Source organism: Toxotes jaculatrix, chromosome 10 (genome assembly GCF_017976425.1).
Source record: "Toxotes jaculatrix isolate fToxJac2 chromosome 10, fToxJac2.pri, whole genome shotgun sequence".
In the NCBI taxonomy this organism is placed as follows: Eukaryota; Metazoa; Chordata; class Actinopteri; family Toxotidae; genus Toxotes; species Toxotes jaculatrix.
The window spans coordinates 23579141-23594925 of record NC_054403.1 but is presented as its reverse complement, the minus strand read 5'-3'; the positions used below and the strand labels follow the sequence as shown (position 1 = coordinate 23594925).

The window sequence follows — 15785 nt, the reverse complement described above, 5'->3', positions numbered from 1 at the left end:
CTTTTAAACATCCATACAGTGGATACTACGGCAACAATGCAAAAGCTACAAAACTGCTGTTTTGACTTCTGCTTTAACTTGAGTTTTATTATGGTCCTGGATTCTGACTGTGTTTCATAACACCTGTGCCACATTTTGAACTTATTACTCCGCCGTATAATATATGAATTAATTTCTATGACAGTTTTCATTCCAATATCCTTACTTCTTAGAGATTTAATTTTTTACACTGTCAACAGCAATGTAGTTATTGTCAGTTCCATACTTAGGCACATTTGTCATCTGCTGGCCAGTACTGTCATCCTGAATATGCCATTGTACTTTACAGTCATTACTCAAGACAAAATGTAAAAAAACAACCAAACCGCATGAGGTTCACATTCCATTGTAGGCTGGTCCTCCGCCGCCTTCAGGCACAACCCAGTTGATGTTCTGGCTCGGGTCCTTGATATCACAGGTCTTGCAGTGGACACAGTTCTGAGCGTTTATCTGCAATCTCATCCCATCTCCTGTTTCCAGGGGAACGTACTCATACACACCTGGGAGGGTTGTTGGGAGACACAAACTAAACTGGTTAGAAAACAGGTAAAAAGGAACTACTGCTGTGGGAAAAAAGAACAAGGTGCCCGTTGCTTGAATTGTGTTGCTGTTTATCTTCATACATTTCTGTGAACAGCTGAATGCTTCATAATGCTGTAAACAACTAAATCATAATTAGTTACAGGTTATGTTTTCTACCCCAGATACTGAGATGTAGCAGTTGCTCTGTATTGCCTGTTGTTACAAACCAAGCTTTGTATAAGGTGTCAGTGATTTTACTTTGCAGTAAACAACCATTTCTGTCACAAATATTACCCTAAATATTACCCTAACCCTAATGAGATGTAAGGTGACAGAAAAACTCTCTCTTCAGCAGCAGATGAGTGTGGACACAGGTGCTGCCACCCACTACAGGTCTACATGAGAGGTGCTGCAAGTTGAGCAGAGCTTTGAAAAGTCCCACTTTTTTTAAAATCAGCAAGTGATTGAAAAAAATTGGAAATAGGACAGTTTCACTAGCATGTTCTACAGGATCCTCTGGACATATTTCATGGCAAACGTACAAAACTGATTAGAATTTAAAAGCCTTTACAAAGCCTGCTGCATTTGGCTTCTCAGTGCCCACGTTAGCATAGTCACTGAACACACACCATGAAGTTTCAAAGCTTCCAGAGAATTCAAAGACCTCCAGAGTCAGGGACAGAGTAAGGAGTTTTGCTGCACTGGAAATGAGAAAAACACAGCCAATAAACCTGAGACTGCAAAGTCTGCCCGGCTTAATAAACACACTCTCTTTTCCCACCGATAAAAATGCCAGCACATTTGTTGTGGACTTGCATGAAAAAATGCTGCTTTTAAGCAAAGGTTGCCGCAGTAATCAAAGTTTCAGGTGTAAAAGTTTTCTTGGTATTTATCTGGAGACCTTGTGGGAATACATAGGGCTACCAGAGGGTTTTAATCACCACAACCCGTTTCTCCAACAACAACAAAAACAACCTACTATTTTTCACACTTTTTAAGCACTGAGTAAAAAAAATAAAGATAAATTACACTTCTAAAATCAGCCATTTCAGTTCATTTCAGGGTACAGGTGTAATGTTTTATGTTCCTCATTAATTGAATCTTGAAATTGTATTTCTCTGGACAGCTACACTGGGCTGAAAATCAGCACCTCCTTCAAAGAAGGATTTGTGTGACCCTGTGGCATTTTTTCATCAAAATCCTGGAAGGATGTTTAGAGTTATCTGAAAATGAAGGCGTTTACTCCGTTATTGTCGTTTGATTGTTTGCCCAACAGAATGCCTGAAATGCTGCTTGGCCTTCTTTTAAAACTCATCTCCAAATCAAAATGTGGTTCACTTTGCTTGGAGTGAGAACACAACCTGAAACATCGACTGGAAATGATCAGTTATAGTTAGCAGATATGTTTGAAACCATAACAGTAACAATTTCCTGCTTTACTCTGTTCTACATCGTAGTATCTTGAATACAGTTTGGTTTTGAACTGTCGGTTGGACAGAAGAAGCAACATGAAGATTTTAACTTGAGCTCTGGGAAAGTGTGATTGACATTTTTCTGATTTTATGGACCAAACACTTGGAAAAATAACTGACAATGAAAAGCCATTGTTGTTGATTGCAGTCCCACTTCACTGGTCTGAACACCAGAGCGTGAATTTTAGCAACTAGCAGAGACAACACTGTCAAGTGTATTTTAGGATAGCAGAAAATAGTGTCTATAATCCTATAATCAAAGCTGACATATTCAAGTGCCTTGGTTTTGTCTGATAAACAGTCCAAAAACCAAAGAGAGACAGTTCACAAAATTGCAGATTAATTTTCTGTCCATTGACAGATGAACAAAATCTGATTTAATTTCACCCTGCTCAAAGTTTGAAAAATGCTGGATGTCGACTCTCTGCCTCTTAAATATACTACTTGTGAGTTCAAGTCACGTATGTTTACAAGTCCTGATTCACCTGTAACTTAGATACCGGTGTGAAACCACGTGCAATAAAACTGAAAAAAAGAATAACTTATCTACACTCTGATAGATTGTATGGGTAATGCTTTGCAGAGGCCATGATGGTGTTACCTGCAGGGCAGAAGCGCTGCTCAGGCCCATCGTATATGGCCAGGTTCCTGGCGACCGGAACGCTGTCATCCTTTAGGGTCAGATGTGCGGGCTGGTCCCCCTCGTGATTGGTGCCACTCAGGGCCACAGAAGAGAGCAGGTCAAAGCTTATCTTGCCGTCGGGCTTGGGATACTCAATCGGTGTACAATCTTTAGCCGGTTTCAGCTGGTTTGCATCAAGGCCTGAGACACATTGAGTACAGCCGGTTACAAAATGTTGATTTTCCTCTGCAGAGATAAGATGACCTCATAGCTCACCTAAAGAGAAGCCACTGGCACTGTGCTGTTACCGCCGATCTGCAGCAGCACAGCTAAATACAGTTAAATCTATACTGTTCCACTTTACATGTAATCTGCTTTCCACATTCAGCTAGCGTCGTGGACACTATGATTTCACCTAATGCTATCTTCCTTTTATACTAGGTTTACAAATGCAGAGCAGGTTTTTTTTGATACAATGAACAATATAAATACAGGTGAAAAGGTTTTATAAACAGAAAATCACCTTACCATTTGAAAAGCCTTCCATTATCTTCGGTTACTTTCATTTCACTGCCTGTTACTTCTCTTCATAGTATGTTTAAGTCAGACATGAGCTTTTTTTGTAACACGTTAATTCTTTGTGTTCAACATTGATCTTTTCCTTTTTTTTCCTTGATCACCTCAGCTCTTTGTTAGTCTCAAGGTTCAAGTCTACACCAGGCTGTAAAATAATTCAGCTCGGTGATACTCACCGCAGTGTTTCAGTGTCCATGGCTCTTTTCCTCTGAGGATCCAGTAGAAAAGCCCAGTGTAGACCATGCCACCGTACAGGCCAAAGTAATTGTGAAACGATGGCCTGATATTTCTCACAGAATGCAGCTCTTTCCACACCCACGAATTCTTCAGGCTTTCAGCGTACTCAGGCACATGAAGTCCTGGGAAGAAAAAGAAATAAGAATTTCATTTCTGCTTTGCTGTTGTCATGTTTATTATTCTGCACATTTGCAGGACAATGCCTTGTGCCGGGACATTTTTTCTTGACTCTGCAGTTTCTGGAAGCACCTATAGTCTGAGTACAAAGTATTTGTCCCTGTTGGACCTCTGAGAAGTTTTCTCACGTTGCTTTAAAAAAAACCTCAAATTAAAAAGTGTTTACTGACTGAAACTTTCATAGCCGACAGATGCTGCTGCCTGACAGTATCGCTGTTTGTGATCAACCTTTTAAGTTGAAATCTTTTAACATTGCGTGTTGCCATGTTTAGTGTGGTTTCTGAACTAAACGGAGTGAGCCTGAATGAGCCGCCGCCTTTCTCGAGTAACTAAAATGAAATACAAACAGCTACTGGTGCCACTGTCATGCCTATTAATGGGTCTTAAATTCTGTACCTGCCGTCTCTGAATCCAGGTTCTCTGCTGTAACTTTGGGGAAAATGGCCTCAGCAGCCAGCATGCCACTCTTCATAGCTGTGTGGGTGCCTTTGATCTTTGGGACGTTCATGAAACCGGGGCTGCAGCCAATCAGCAGCCCTCCAGGGAAAGTCAGCTTTGGGACAGACTGGAGAGGAAGAGGACAGAGTTCAAGCCCATTTTCAACTTTCTTGCGTTCTACTTTCAGACACCTTAAACTTCTAACTGGATTTCAAGAATGTTTTAACTGTTAAGTTTACAGTCTCCTGAGCAAATACACTGAGCACTTCATTATCAACACAATAATAATATTTGGTAGTTCCTCCCTTTGCTCTCAAAACAGCCTAAATTCTTTGTGGCTTCCACAAGAATTTAGAAACATTCCTTTGAGATTCTGCTCCCTGTTGATACGACTGCATCACATTAATTCTGCACGTTTGTCAGATACACCTTCACGTCACGAATCACCTGTTCTACACATCCCAAACGGATGTGGTAAAAGGAGTTATGGTGACTGGGGAGGCCATTTAAGTTCATTGTCATGTTTATGAAATTGAACAGAAACTGACATTCCTCAGACCAGGCGATGTTTTTCCAGTCCAGTTTTGTTGAGCCTGTGCCCACTGCAGCCTCAGATTTCTGTTCTTGGCCGACAGGAGTGGAACCCGATGGGGTCTTCTGCAGCACGTCAGACCCATAAACCTCAAGGTCTGACGTGCTGTGAATTCTGAGATGCTTTTCACCACAGTTGTAAAGAGTGGTTATCTGAGTTACTGTAGCTTTTCTGTCAGCTCAATTCAGTCTGGCCATTCGCCTCTGACCTCTCTCATCAAAAAGGCATTTCCGTCCGCAGAGCTGCTGCTCACAGGAAGTCTTTTGTTATTCATAAGAGTCCGAGTTAAACTCCAGAGACTGTGTGAAAATCCCAGGAGATCAGCAGTTTCAGAAATACTCAAACCAACACTGAGAATCATGCCACAGTCACACAGATCAGATTTTTACCCAATTCTGATGTTTGATGTAAATATTAATTAAAGCTCCTGACCTGTATCTGCATATTCACAGCACTGCTGCCACATGACTGGCTAATTGGATGATAGCATGAGTAAGCAGATGTACAGATGTTCCTAATAACGACTTTGATGAGTGTATGTGTATCAGTAAGTCTACAGGTCTACTATTTCAGGATATTGTCCACTATAAAACAATGACCACATGTCATTTTTTTTAATATATGCCTTCAAATAATTCAAAATTTACATGGCTCATGTGAGCCTATATTTATTCCCAGACATCAATTTTCTGCTGCTTATCCAAGTGCGGGTTACAGTGGCAGAAGGTTGAGAAGGACAGCCCAGACATCCCTCTCCATCTGTGTTCCCAGGCCAGGTGATACATGATAGGTATAACCTGTCCATTGTATTCTAGGTCTGCTACAAGGTCTCCTCCTTGTTGGACATGTGTGGAAAACCTCCACAAGGAGGCATTCAGCTGATGCCCCAGCTAACTCATCTGACCTTTTTATGTGAATGAGCAGTGGTTGTGTATACCTGCAATGTTTATGTAATTCACACATTCATATTTCCACAATTTTTCATTTACATAAGTAAATACATTTGTTATTATTATGACAGATGTATAATCTAGTATAAAAACAGCTTACTTCAGTTTTGGTTTCATTTCCTTGTCCTATATTCTAATAATGACACTTTAAAATAATAGCACTTCATTAGCACCAGCTAATAACAGCTATATTCTGTTTAAAATGGTCTATATTGCCCATGTGTGAATTTGGTCATTAGTGGAGAAACTAATTTAATGTAATCATATCTGCAATAATACACTAATTGACATTATCTAACCCTGTGTTGTAACTTTCTAAATCAAAATACCCTGATGGTTTGGGAAGAACCAGAGACAAACACAGATTAGGAAGAGCAAACTAACCATTTACAGCCTCACAAACACATTTGATGTGTACAATAAAAAGACCAAACACACATTAATGTGTCAGTGGTAGTGACAACATTTAAATAAACTGATATAATTAGGAGCCTGTTTCTGTTGTCAGTCCACTATAACAACTTTTGATTTGTTTGCTGAGTAAATTAGACTCTAAATTTAGAATTCTGCTGATGTCTTTATTCTAATATGAAAGCAGGAATAAATCTAAGCAGCCCCCTTGGGGAAACTGGCTAGTTTAATGGAGTCACGCATCGCAGCAGTACACAAACATAAATTCTAAGTACATCTTTGTTATTTCCCCAGTGACACAGCCGCACACTCAAGCTTGTGACATTTAGATTAGGTCAGTTTTACGGCGCGATGCGTTTTCTATGACACAGTAAGGGCTGTTTCATTGCTCACAGTTCTACCTGGTAAAACAGCAAGTGAACAACTGACAAGTTTGATAAACACATTATATGCCATACAACTGTCCTCCATCCATCTGATAATACCTGTAATCCTCCCTCATTCAGGGCCCTGGCTCCGTATGCTATCCTGTGGCCTCCCTCCAGAGTGGGTGCTACAAAGGGATGGTGCTTCCAGCGCTGGAATTCCCTGAAGGGGCTCAGGTAAGGGTTGGTGTAGTCCAGACCTATCTGGAGTGGGGAAAGATTTTCTGGTTTAATGTAAATCATTTCAAACAACAAGTATAACAGAGTGAGCAGACAAATACTTGAACAAGCATTTTTTTTTTGTAGCTACGGAATGAATTTCAATATGTTTCATCTGTTGTTTAAATTAAAATTGATCAACTGATCAATGAGATCAGTTGCAAGTTTACACTGTGTAGGATGTGCAAAAACTTCAAATACCTAATTTCAATATTTATTCCGACTCAGATTATGACACAGTAAATTGAACTTTGTCATCTATGATGTCTCTAAAACTTGTTTGAACTTTGCCCAGAGAAAAATAAAATTATGAGACATAGTTTAGGGAGTCATCAACCCTTTTTATCAGTATCAGTGTTCACAGTGAGTATTAGAGCAAAAACCAAACCAGATCTCTGTTGTCCTCTGAGGTCACCTTGTCAGGGATCATATGTCTAAGGGGGTATGTAAAAAAATGCAAGGAGTAGAGCAGAAAAACAGCGGCTGTCCCAGTCCACGTGTGCAGAGTGGCAGAAGTATCAGTGAGAAGATAGAAACCTGTAATGACTGTCAGGGGTGCTTTTGAAATTTTTTTTTTATGATTATCGACAGTGTATTTCCATGACAGACTTCACTGTTAAATGCAAAGAACAAATTCAAGATTTTATTTTATAAATAATAAACAGTAATAATGCAAAACTGCCCAAGGCTTCACTGTTCACTCAAAAACTCAAGAATTATCCTTTGGCTATTTACTACTTGCATGACACTGAATTATCACATCTGTTCAGATGATTGTTAAGAATGCATACAAAGCCACTCACCACAAAGCCTAAGGCCACTAGTGGTTCTCCTTCATTTAGGTGATAAAGGAAGGATCCTCCATAAGTGTTCCTGTTCAGGGGCCAACCCACAGAGTGCTCCACTCTGCCTGGCCTCCACTTCTTCTCATCAATCATCCACAGCTGAAAAAAAAAAAAAAACCCACAGAGGGAACAAAGTTATTAATAGACAGATGATTTATTTTCCACTCATGTATACCTCTTTCAGATCCACACTGACAATGTTTGGCTTTGCTATGAAAGGACTGACTACATGTTTCCATCAGAGATGAGAATTTTGTTTTCTTGACACTAACATGCTTTTAGTACATATAAAGTGTAATGTTGTGGCTTAACACTACTGTGTGTAGAAATCCAGATGCAAACTTTTTTTTTTTAAATAATCAGATTTCTCAGGATGGACACTACTCATTAGGAATGATCGGATAAACCAGATTAAGGGAAAACAAAACGTAGCCCCCCAACAGAGAGACAGTTTCTTTCGACATCAGCTTGATGCGGTACGTTATTTACCTCCTTCAGGCCGATGGCGTACGTCTGAGGTTCACAGTTCTCACGCAGGTTGAACTGTTTGTATAGCTGCTTGGCCAAGTGGCCATGACAGCCCTCTCCAAACAACGTGACTTTAGCATGGAGCTCCATTCCCCTCTCAAAAATATCCTGAAGCAAGAGAGGAACAGCAGAAATATATTTCATGAATGAGAGATAACTGAAGATATTCCAGAGAATAATTAATTCAACTGCTTTTTATATTACGGACCATAAACATGGTTCAGACAGACAGATTAAACAATATATTTTGTATATAAAACTGTGCACCTTTGGGGGACAATGCAATTCTTTCTTTGACACAACACAAACTCCTTTATCTTAAAAAAATGTGTTATGTTTAAAAGGTGGTCAGTTGATGGAAATTTATAAGCTTGATGCCTCAAAACAAGTGCTTGAGTTCCTTCTGGTTTGTTTCCCGTTTATATCTTATCAAAAGACCAGATATATCCAAGCTATTCATGTATACATTTGCTTCAGAAAACATTCAGACCGCTTCCCTCTTTGCACACATCAGTATGTTGTAAACATAATTGCAAATCGATAAATTTGAGATTTCAGTTTTTGATCTCTAATAAATTAAAAAAAAAAATCTGAAAACATATTTTTACTTCATTATTATGGGTGCTTGAGTGTAGACTGATGGGCAAAATATATTTTTTTATCCATTTAACATGAAATTTACAACACGACACAGAGTGAAAACAGTGAAGGGGTCCGAATATTTTCTGAAGTGACTGTACATCATAAAGAAATGCCTGTACTTAAACTTCAGTGGGACAGTATTATTAAATGAACTTTTTACTGTACAGTACCTTTGGTGAGCCATCCTTGGCGATGCCTACATCATTGGTGGCAATTCCTTTTACACTTCCATCTTCATGAAACAAAACCTTGACAAAGGTAATAGAGATAGAGGTTAATATCTGACGCTGAGACTGTTTAAAACATGTTTAATCAAAATGACTGAAAAAGAACACTGTATTTCTGACTATGGTATTATCACATACGCTAAATAATCAACATAAACACTGATAAAGGTAAACCTACAATCAGTCAACAACAGCCAGTCATAATGGATCCAATATATTGATCATAATGTAAAATGAAAAATGTATTTGTATACTGAAAATGATTATGGTCTTCTTTTCTGACTCAGAATGAAAATGGAATATAAGGCAGTTTTTGGTTATAGAAACAATGTGGGGTTTACTGTTTGTTTGGGCCGTTGTTGATTAAATTGCTTCGCAGAAAAAATTAATAAATAAAAGCAACTTATATATAATATAAAACTCAGATGAGTGGTGTTAGCAGTTGTTTTCATATTCTTTTCAATAAAAAGTAAAAAAAAAAAAAGGATCTAACTTGGCTTTGTAAAAATCAGACCAGCGGCACCTGAGATACTGTGTTTCATGGACAAATGATCCCCACTACCATAGGCAACCTAACTACAGTGTATTGTGAGAGAGATAAAGGGAAGGAGGATAGGGAGAAGGAAAAAAGAGAAAAATATGCAATGCCTCAAAGAAATTCAAAGGAGGTCTCACCTCAGATGCAGCATAACCAGGGTACAGCTCCACACCAAGCTCCTCGGCCTGCTCCCCCAGCCAGCGTACAAAGTTCCCCAGCCTCACAATGTAGTTACCATGGTTCCTCATGGGCAGACCTGTGGACAGCGAGAAAATCAGGCACACATAAAATCCTCCCTGCTGAGTTTACAGTGTTACATTAAATTGAAACAAGCTGACCTACAGCTTGAGAGTTGTGTGTGTGTGTAGCAGAAATTGATTTTGATTGAAAAAACCAAAGTTTACTCTGTTTGGAATTTTGGTGGTGTGACCGTTGCATTGGAAGAATGCTGCATGTCTGTTCAGTCTACACACCATTTAATTTGCACTGAAATGCACACACATCCTTTCTGTTAGTTTTAGATCCCCCACACTCTTATACATACTATTGGTTACAAATGCAACTCTGATTGAAACCATTAAATTATCAATAAAACACTCTCTCCATGCGGCAGAACCTCTTTATACCTTGTCAGATCAATAGTGTGGCTTACACAGTGAGAAAGCATTATGCCATTTTGATTCAAACAGAATATCAGAGGCTTTTACCTGGCAACATGGGGACAGGGATTCTGTGTTTCTCTGTTAAAATGCTGAACACATCTTCGGTCACTGGGGTGTTCAGAGGTGCCTGAGTGAGGAACACAATGTGTCTTGTTGAGAGTTCATAAGGATTGGTGTCTATTAATAAATCTGTTTACAATAAAATAACACTGTTTCGATATTCAAATCTATATTCTCGAATACTAACACAAATACATACATATTTATACATACATTCAGTGTGGGTGTATGCACATGATGATGAATACACTACCATTTCCCAGTGTGTACATAACATGTAACTATGCTATATATAGCACTGCTGGCATACTGTACAGTCACAAAATAATATATATTACACAACAAACAACAATAACATGGAAGTCCTGATGTAACCATCCTTTATGCTATAAAGGAAGGACATCTTTGAAGACACCAGTCTATACACCAAAGTCCCAAAGAAGAAACGCTGAATGAGACACACACCCCTCGTTCCTTCCAATCAGGAAAGAGCTCGTTGAGTGCAGAGGGCTCCAGACAGGCTCCTGACAGAGTGTGGGCTCCAATCTGAGAGGCCTTCTCCACAAGGCACACTCGCAGCTCCTTCTCGTGTTCGTTAGCTAGCTGCTTCAGACGAATGGCTGCTGAGAGACCGGCAGGGCCCCCACCTACTATCACCACATCTGCCTCATCAGCAAACCTCTCCATTTCGATCCCTGAGAAGGAACCAAAGATAAGAAAGAAATATTAAAGGAGAACTACACCACCCATGATAGAAAGAGGCACTGCATTCATTCTCAATTTGCAGTATTTCAGGAGGATAACTGCAGCCTGGTGTGGCACACTTTGCAAAACCAAAACTGACAGGACTAGACAGCAGAGCCACCCAAACTAATAACTAACTGTGAATGTTTTCCTCTCAAACTGAATTGTAAAGTTGAATTTAACAGGCAAAGAAAACACTGGACTTATTCATGCCGATGACTCACAGTGTGGAACTTAAATGTTCCTCACAAGTCTACCAAAAACGAGCAGTAGAACCATTTACTAAACAGCAAAGGAAGAATTACCTGAACTTTAAACTTGGAATAATTCTACAAAGTATCTCAGATTTCACAAGACAAAAAGACTTTTGCTCATGCTCCTGAATCATCGGTAGAGGAACTTGAATTCTGTCACAGCAAATACACACCATCTTTTCTCTCTCTGTGGATATTATACAAAACACTCATGGCCATTATAATAAATCATAGGAGCGGTGTAATGCAGGTTATGCTTTCTTTATGTTACCACTTGTTAAACATATCTAAACAGCCTTAGCAATCTTATAGTGGACATAAGTTCCACTGTGAATCGTACTATATATGAAAAAGTAAAAAAAAAAAAAAAAAAGATTTATATCCTTGTACATAAATATAAGAAACCTTGATAAGATTTGACTCATACAAAAAGATCAGTCGCCTCAAGACTGCCAGTGCATGTTTGGCTTTGGTACACCAAACATATGAAATACTTTAAAGCGTAATTGTAAGATAATTCTGGATAGTGCAGTGCCTTACCTTCCCATCTTGGGTCTTTATCCCGAGGGTGGATGGTGTAGTGTGTTGTGATCCGGGGTGCTGACACTGAAGAGCATGTTCTTCTGTGTAGTGTTGTGTACAGCTGAGGGGAAGCATGCTCAGTCTGAACGGTCTTCAATGCCCTGATACACCTGTGGGCTGCAAGAGTGAGAACCGTTCCCAGTCAAGACCAGTTCAAACAGGTGGTAATGTGACTGTATACTTTCTATAGTCTGCTCACTGGTTTGGTTGAGCCTGATCTGGTTCCCAGACGATTAAACATCAACGAATTACAATAAAACAACAACAAATAACCCTATATATAATATAGCAACATATAGATATAGTATAGCACCAGGGCCTCTGAAAACACAACACCTCAACAAACGAAAAATCTATTTTATAAGCTAATGTAATGAAAATGCCAAACAGCTGCCACACTGTTCAGATGCAGCAGTAGCACCATGCTAACTAGCTAGCAGAGTTATATGTGTGACTACTGCTAAGCTAAATACAAAGTCCAAGCTGCGAATAAACATGCTTCTTAGATCACAAATACTTTTAAAACAATGAGACATTTGTAACATCATCGGTACATTTCTGAAAAGGTGTAAATGGATCATTTACCCCAGGACAAGGACACTGCTCGAGTGACCTATATATTGGTTCAACTTTAACCTACATTTTAGCATAATGCTAACACATATTAGCATGCTGAACTGTTTAGGCTAGTGCTAACGCAGAAAGCCGTCAAACAAATTTAAACACAAGGAAAAACATACAGCACTTAGCCCTTAGTAAAATGCTGAAGTAAGATGACAACACTGCTGGTTAATTTAAGTTAGCAGCTGAGTACAACACAGGAAAACACGCACTACTTTAGTTAACTAGCTATTAGCTGACTTACCTTTACTAGAGTATCTGCAAGCTGGAAACATCGTGTGTCAGCTAGTGTAAGCTCACCAGCAGACCGCGATTTTTCTTTTTTAGACCAGCCGAAGTGAAGCTGAGGTACCCCCAACTTCGTTGTAAGTGCACAGCTTGTGTAACCCGCCCGGTCTGCAAACAAACGACGAGCCTTACAAAATACGTCTCATAACACCGACACATGAAAGCGTCAAAAAGCTGCGCGGCTGCGGGCGACGTATACGTATCTGCGCATGTGTAGATCTCAACCTCTCACTGTGCAACAGAGCCGTGGTAAATCCGAGAAGGTGAAGCTTATAAATCAGGCGTCGTGTAAGGAGTCACCCTCGGCCGCTGTTCACCGGTTAGAGGAGGAGACTGAGGAAATTATGTGGTCCAGAGATTAGATTTCAATTGGAGTTACGCAAATTAAATCCGTTTCCCTTTTTTGTTTTATGAGCATTTACATACAAATAAAAATAAATAAATAAACGAAACTGTAGACACTGCAGATAATCTCGAGTTATTTATAGACCAATGACTAGAAGCAGTAAATATCAGTAGTGATATTTATAACAAATCAGAAAAAGGCATTTGCAATGTATCCATGTAGTTCAAATAAAGGCTGCACATCTTTAGGAATATGTTATATCCCCTTCAAGTTGAATGCAGCTATTCATTTCCTAAAACTATCTGAATATGCAGAGGAGAGAATCTGATTTCATTGTCATTTCTGTAGCCTACACTATCTTGCAATACGTAGTTATTTCTATAAACTTTTTTTGTTTGTTTGTTTTTGAAAGTTTCTTACATGTGTACTAGTAGTTGTAAAATGACCAAATAACAAAGTCAGCGATTCAATGGAAAAGCAAAACCTGTTATTGTTGTCATAGTGCCACAGAAGTCACAGCAAAAGAAGAAGACACTTCTTCTAAGTGTTTAACAATATAACTAATTTAAACACAGACTCAAGCTATTTAAAAACAGGACAATTTTAAAGTAGAAAGAAAACAACCTACCTACCTCTTTGTCAACCAGTGGTTGAATGTAACTAAGTACATCAGCATAATTGTGAGGTTGAATATTTATATTTTGTGCAAATTTATACATTTACTTTGCAAGTCATAAATAAGTCAACAAGCAAATTTCACTCAAGAACAACAGAAATACAAAAACTAACTTCATAAGTAATTTTATTGTAGGGCACAAGTCAATACAGCAAATGAACTGATAAGACATATTTAAAACTATTTTTCCCATCAATATTAAATATAAGCCTGCGGATATTATCAGTATATCTCAAGCAAACAGCTTGATTCCGTCTTTTCCACATGTATGGATGTATGTAAACACAAACTGTCACATACAATGTACTCACAGATCATTGTTATACCATCTACTTTATTCTCCTCTGTTATAGCATCTTTGCTATAGATCCATACAATTACAATGTCTGAAAAAAAAAAATCAATTTCCACAGGAATTAGTCCTCCACTGAACAGAGTATGCACAGAAGAGTTTATGATCATTGTACAAATGTCTTCACTGTTCAGATCACAGTGTAAAAATGTCTAGTTGTTGTTGAGGTGAGGCTGAGTCCAAGTTCAAAACCCCAGGCCAGCTGGAGAATTCCTTAACAAGATTTATAAAAGACAATTTAAAATTGCTGCCTGTGTAGCTGCAACCAGCTTGTACCTTATACCAAATTATACCTGCACTAATTAAACACATTCTTTGTTGAACAAACTTTAACCTATTCCATACATTACATTCACTATTTCCCTAAAATAATTTTTGGTGGACTAAAAACAAAATTCAAAATGAAAAAAAAAAAAGTTTGCAGTTTATCCCGCCCTAGCAGATTGGATAATCCCAAAACTTAGGTGGTTTACAAAAAGTAAAAAAAAAAAACAAAAAAAAAAAAAAAAAGTATTTTCTGCAAGTAGGTTACATGTACTGTATTGCTAGCAAAATGGGATTAAACTAGCAGTGTAGAGCATGAAATGTGTTCTGATGTGTCTATTAATACTTGCAAAGGGAAAGGTACAAAAGGCTGTTGACTCACCCACCAAAGTTGTTCAGTAGAACTGCCCGGTGATTTACTGTACAAAAAAATAAATTTGAATGTAACCTTCAAGATGATTCTATTTTTTTTTCCAAACTGCACATGATTACACCAATTCTGATGGTTCAAATCCTTTAGCTGCAAATTTTACAGTTTTTCTGGTCACAGAATGTTCCCACAAGACATCCTCACTCAGGGCACAGAGAACAACATTAAGGACTACAGAGAACTACAATAAACTTTCAAGGATGGTGATGAGGTTGCAAAAACACACATGGTCCTTTTGACTTCACTACAGAAGGAGTGTAGTGCCCATTTTGACATTTACAGTAAAAATCTATAATTTTAATCTTTGGTGATAAATGGTCGTTGCTGTGGTGTATCGCCATGAACCTCCCATAAGATCCTTTTGCATTAGTTTTATCAGTACCCTTCAGTGTCACTGGGTTTACATCATCTGCCATGCCAGCATGAGCTGATTTACTTCTGCAAATATTATGATACCAGAGTTTAAGCTGGCACACTATTGTTAACAGAGATAGTAATATTTACAATAAGAAATGTATCAAACATGTCTTTATAAAATTATGTGATGTTATTACAGCAAATATATTACAGTCAGTAGCCACAAGAAAATACTCAACCAATAATTTAAAGAAAACAATTTCTTACAGTGTAACAGCTACGATTAAACATAGACATTAGCCCAACATAAGCTTATTAGTTTTGGGGTTAGTGAAAAAAAAACCAACAATAGCAAACCCAATTTAAAAGAAGTTTAAGCAATTTGAGCCATTTAAAATTTTTTAAAATGCTACTGAAGTTGACGGGTTCAGAATGCATGCTTTCTGAGTAAAATATCATTATTATTATTATTACTGACTTGTGACACAAAGTCACATTTAGCAGGTTTCAAATTCTCAACAAGGAAGATCTGTTCAGCTGTTGGTAGACTAGTTCTAAGCATTCCAAGGAGATGAGCAGCAGCATCAGTTTAGACGTGCAGATGTAGATACTGCCTCCTACAGGCAAAATAAATAATTGCTGCTCCATTTATTTTAACACTTGCACCACCTGCAGGCAATGAATCTTAT

General features: G+C 38.4%; 1 protein-coding gene across 1 annotated transcript; it reads right to left on the bottom strand.

Annotated features, from left to right (window-relative positions):
• Window positions 1-13: 13 nt before the first annotated feature.
• etfdh (electron transfer flavoprotein dehydrogenase) lies at window positions 14-12840 on the bottom strand. Its single transcript, XM_041047673.1, has 13 exons — window positions 12628-12840; window positions 11721-11879; window positions 10648-10877; window positions 10168-10249; window positions 9598-9716; window positions 8866-8943; window positions 8015-8161; window positions 7484-7624; window positions 6522-6665; window positions 4042-4210; window positions 3408-3590; window positions 2635-2856; window positions 14-539 (listed from the first exon to the last, which is right to left on the bottom strand). Exons 1-13 carry the CDS (start codon window positions 12656-12658, stop codon window positions 376-378), a joined length of 1869 nt encoding a protein of 622 aa, XP_040903607.1. The 5' UTR covers window positions 12659-12840; the 3' UTR covers window positions 14-375.
• Window positions 12841-15785: the final 2945 nt, after the last annotated feature.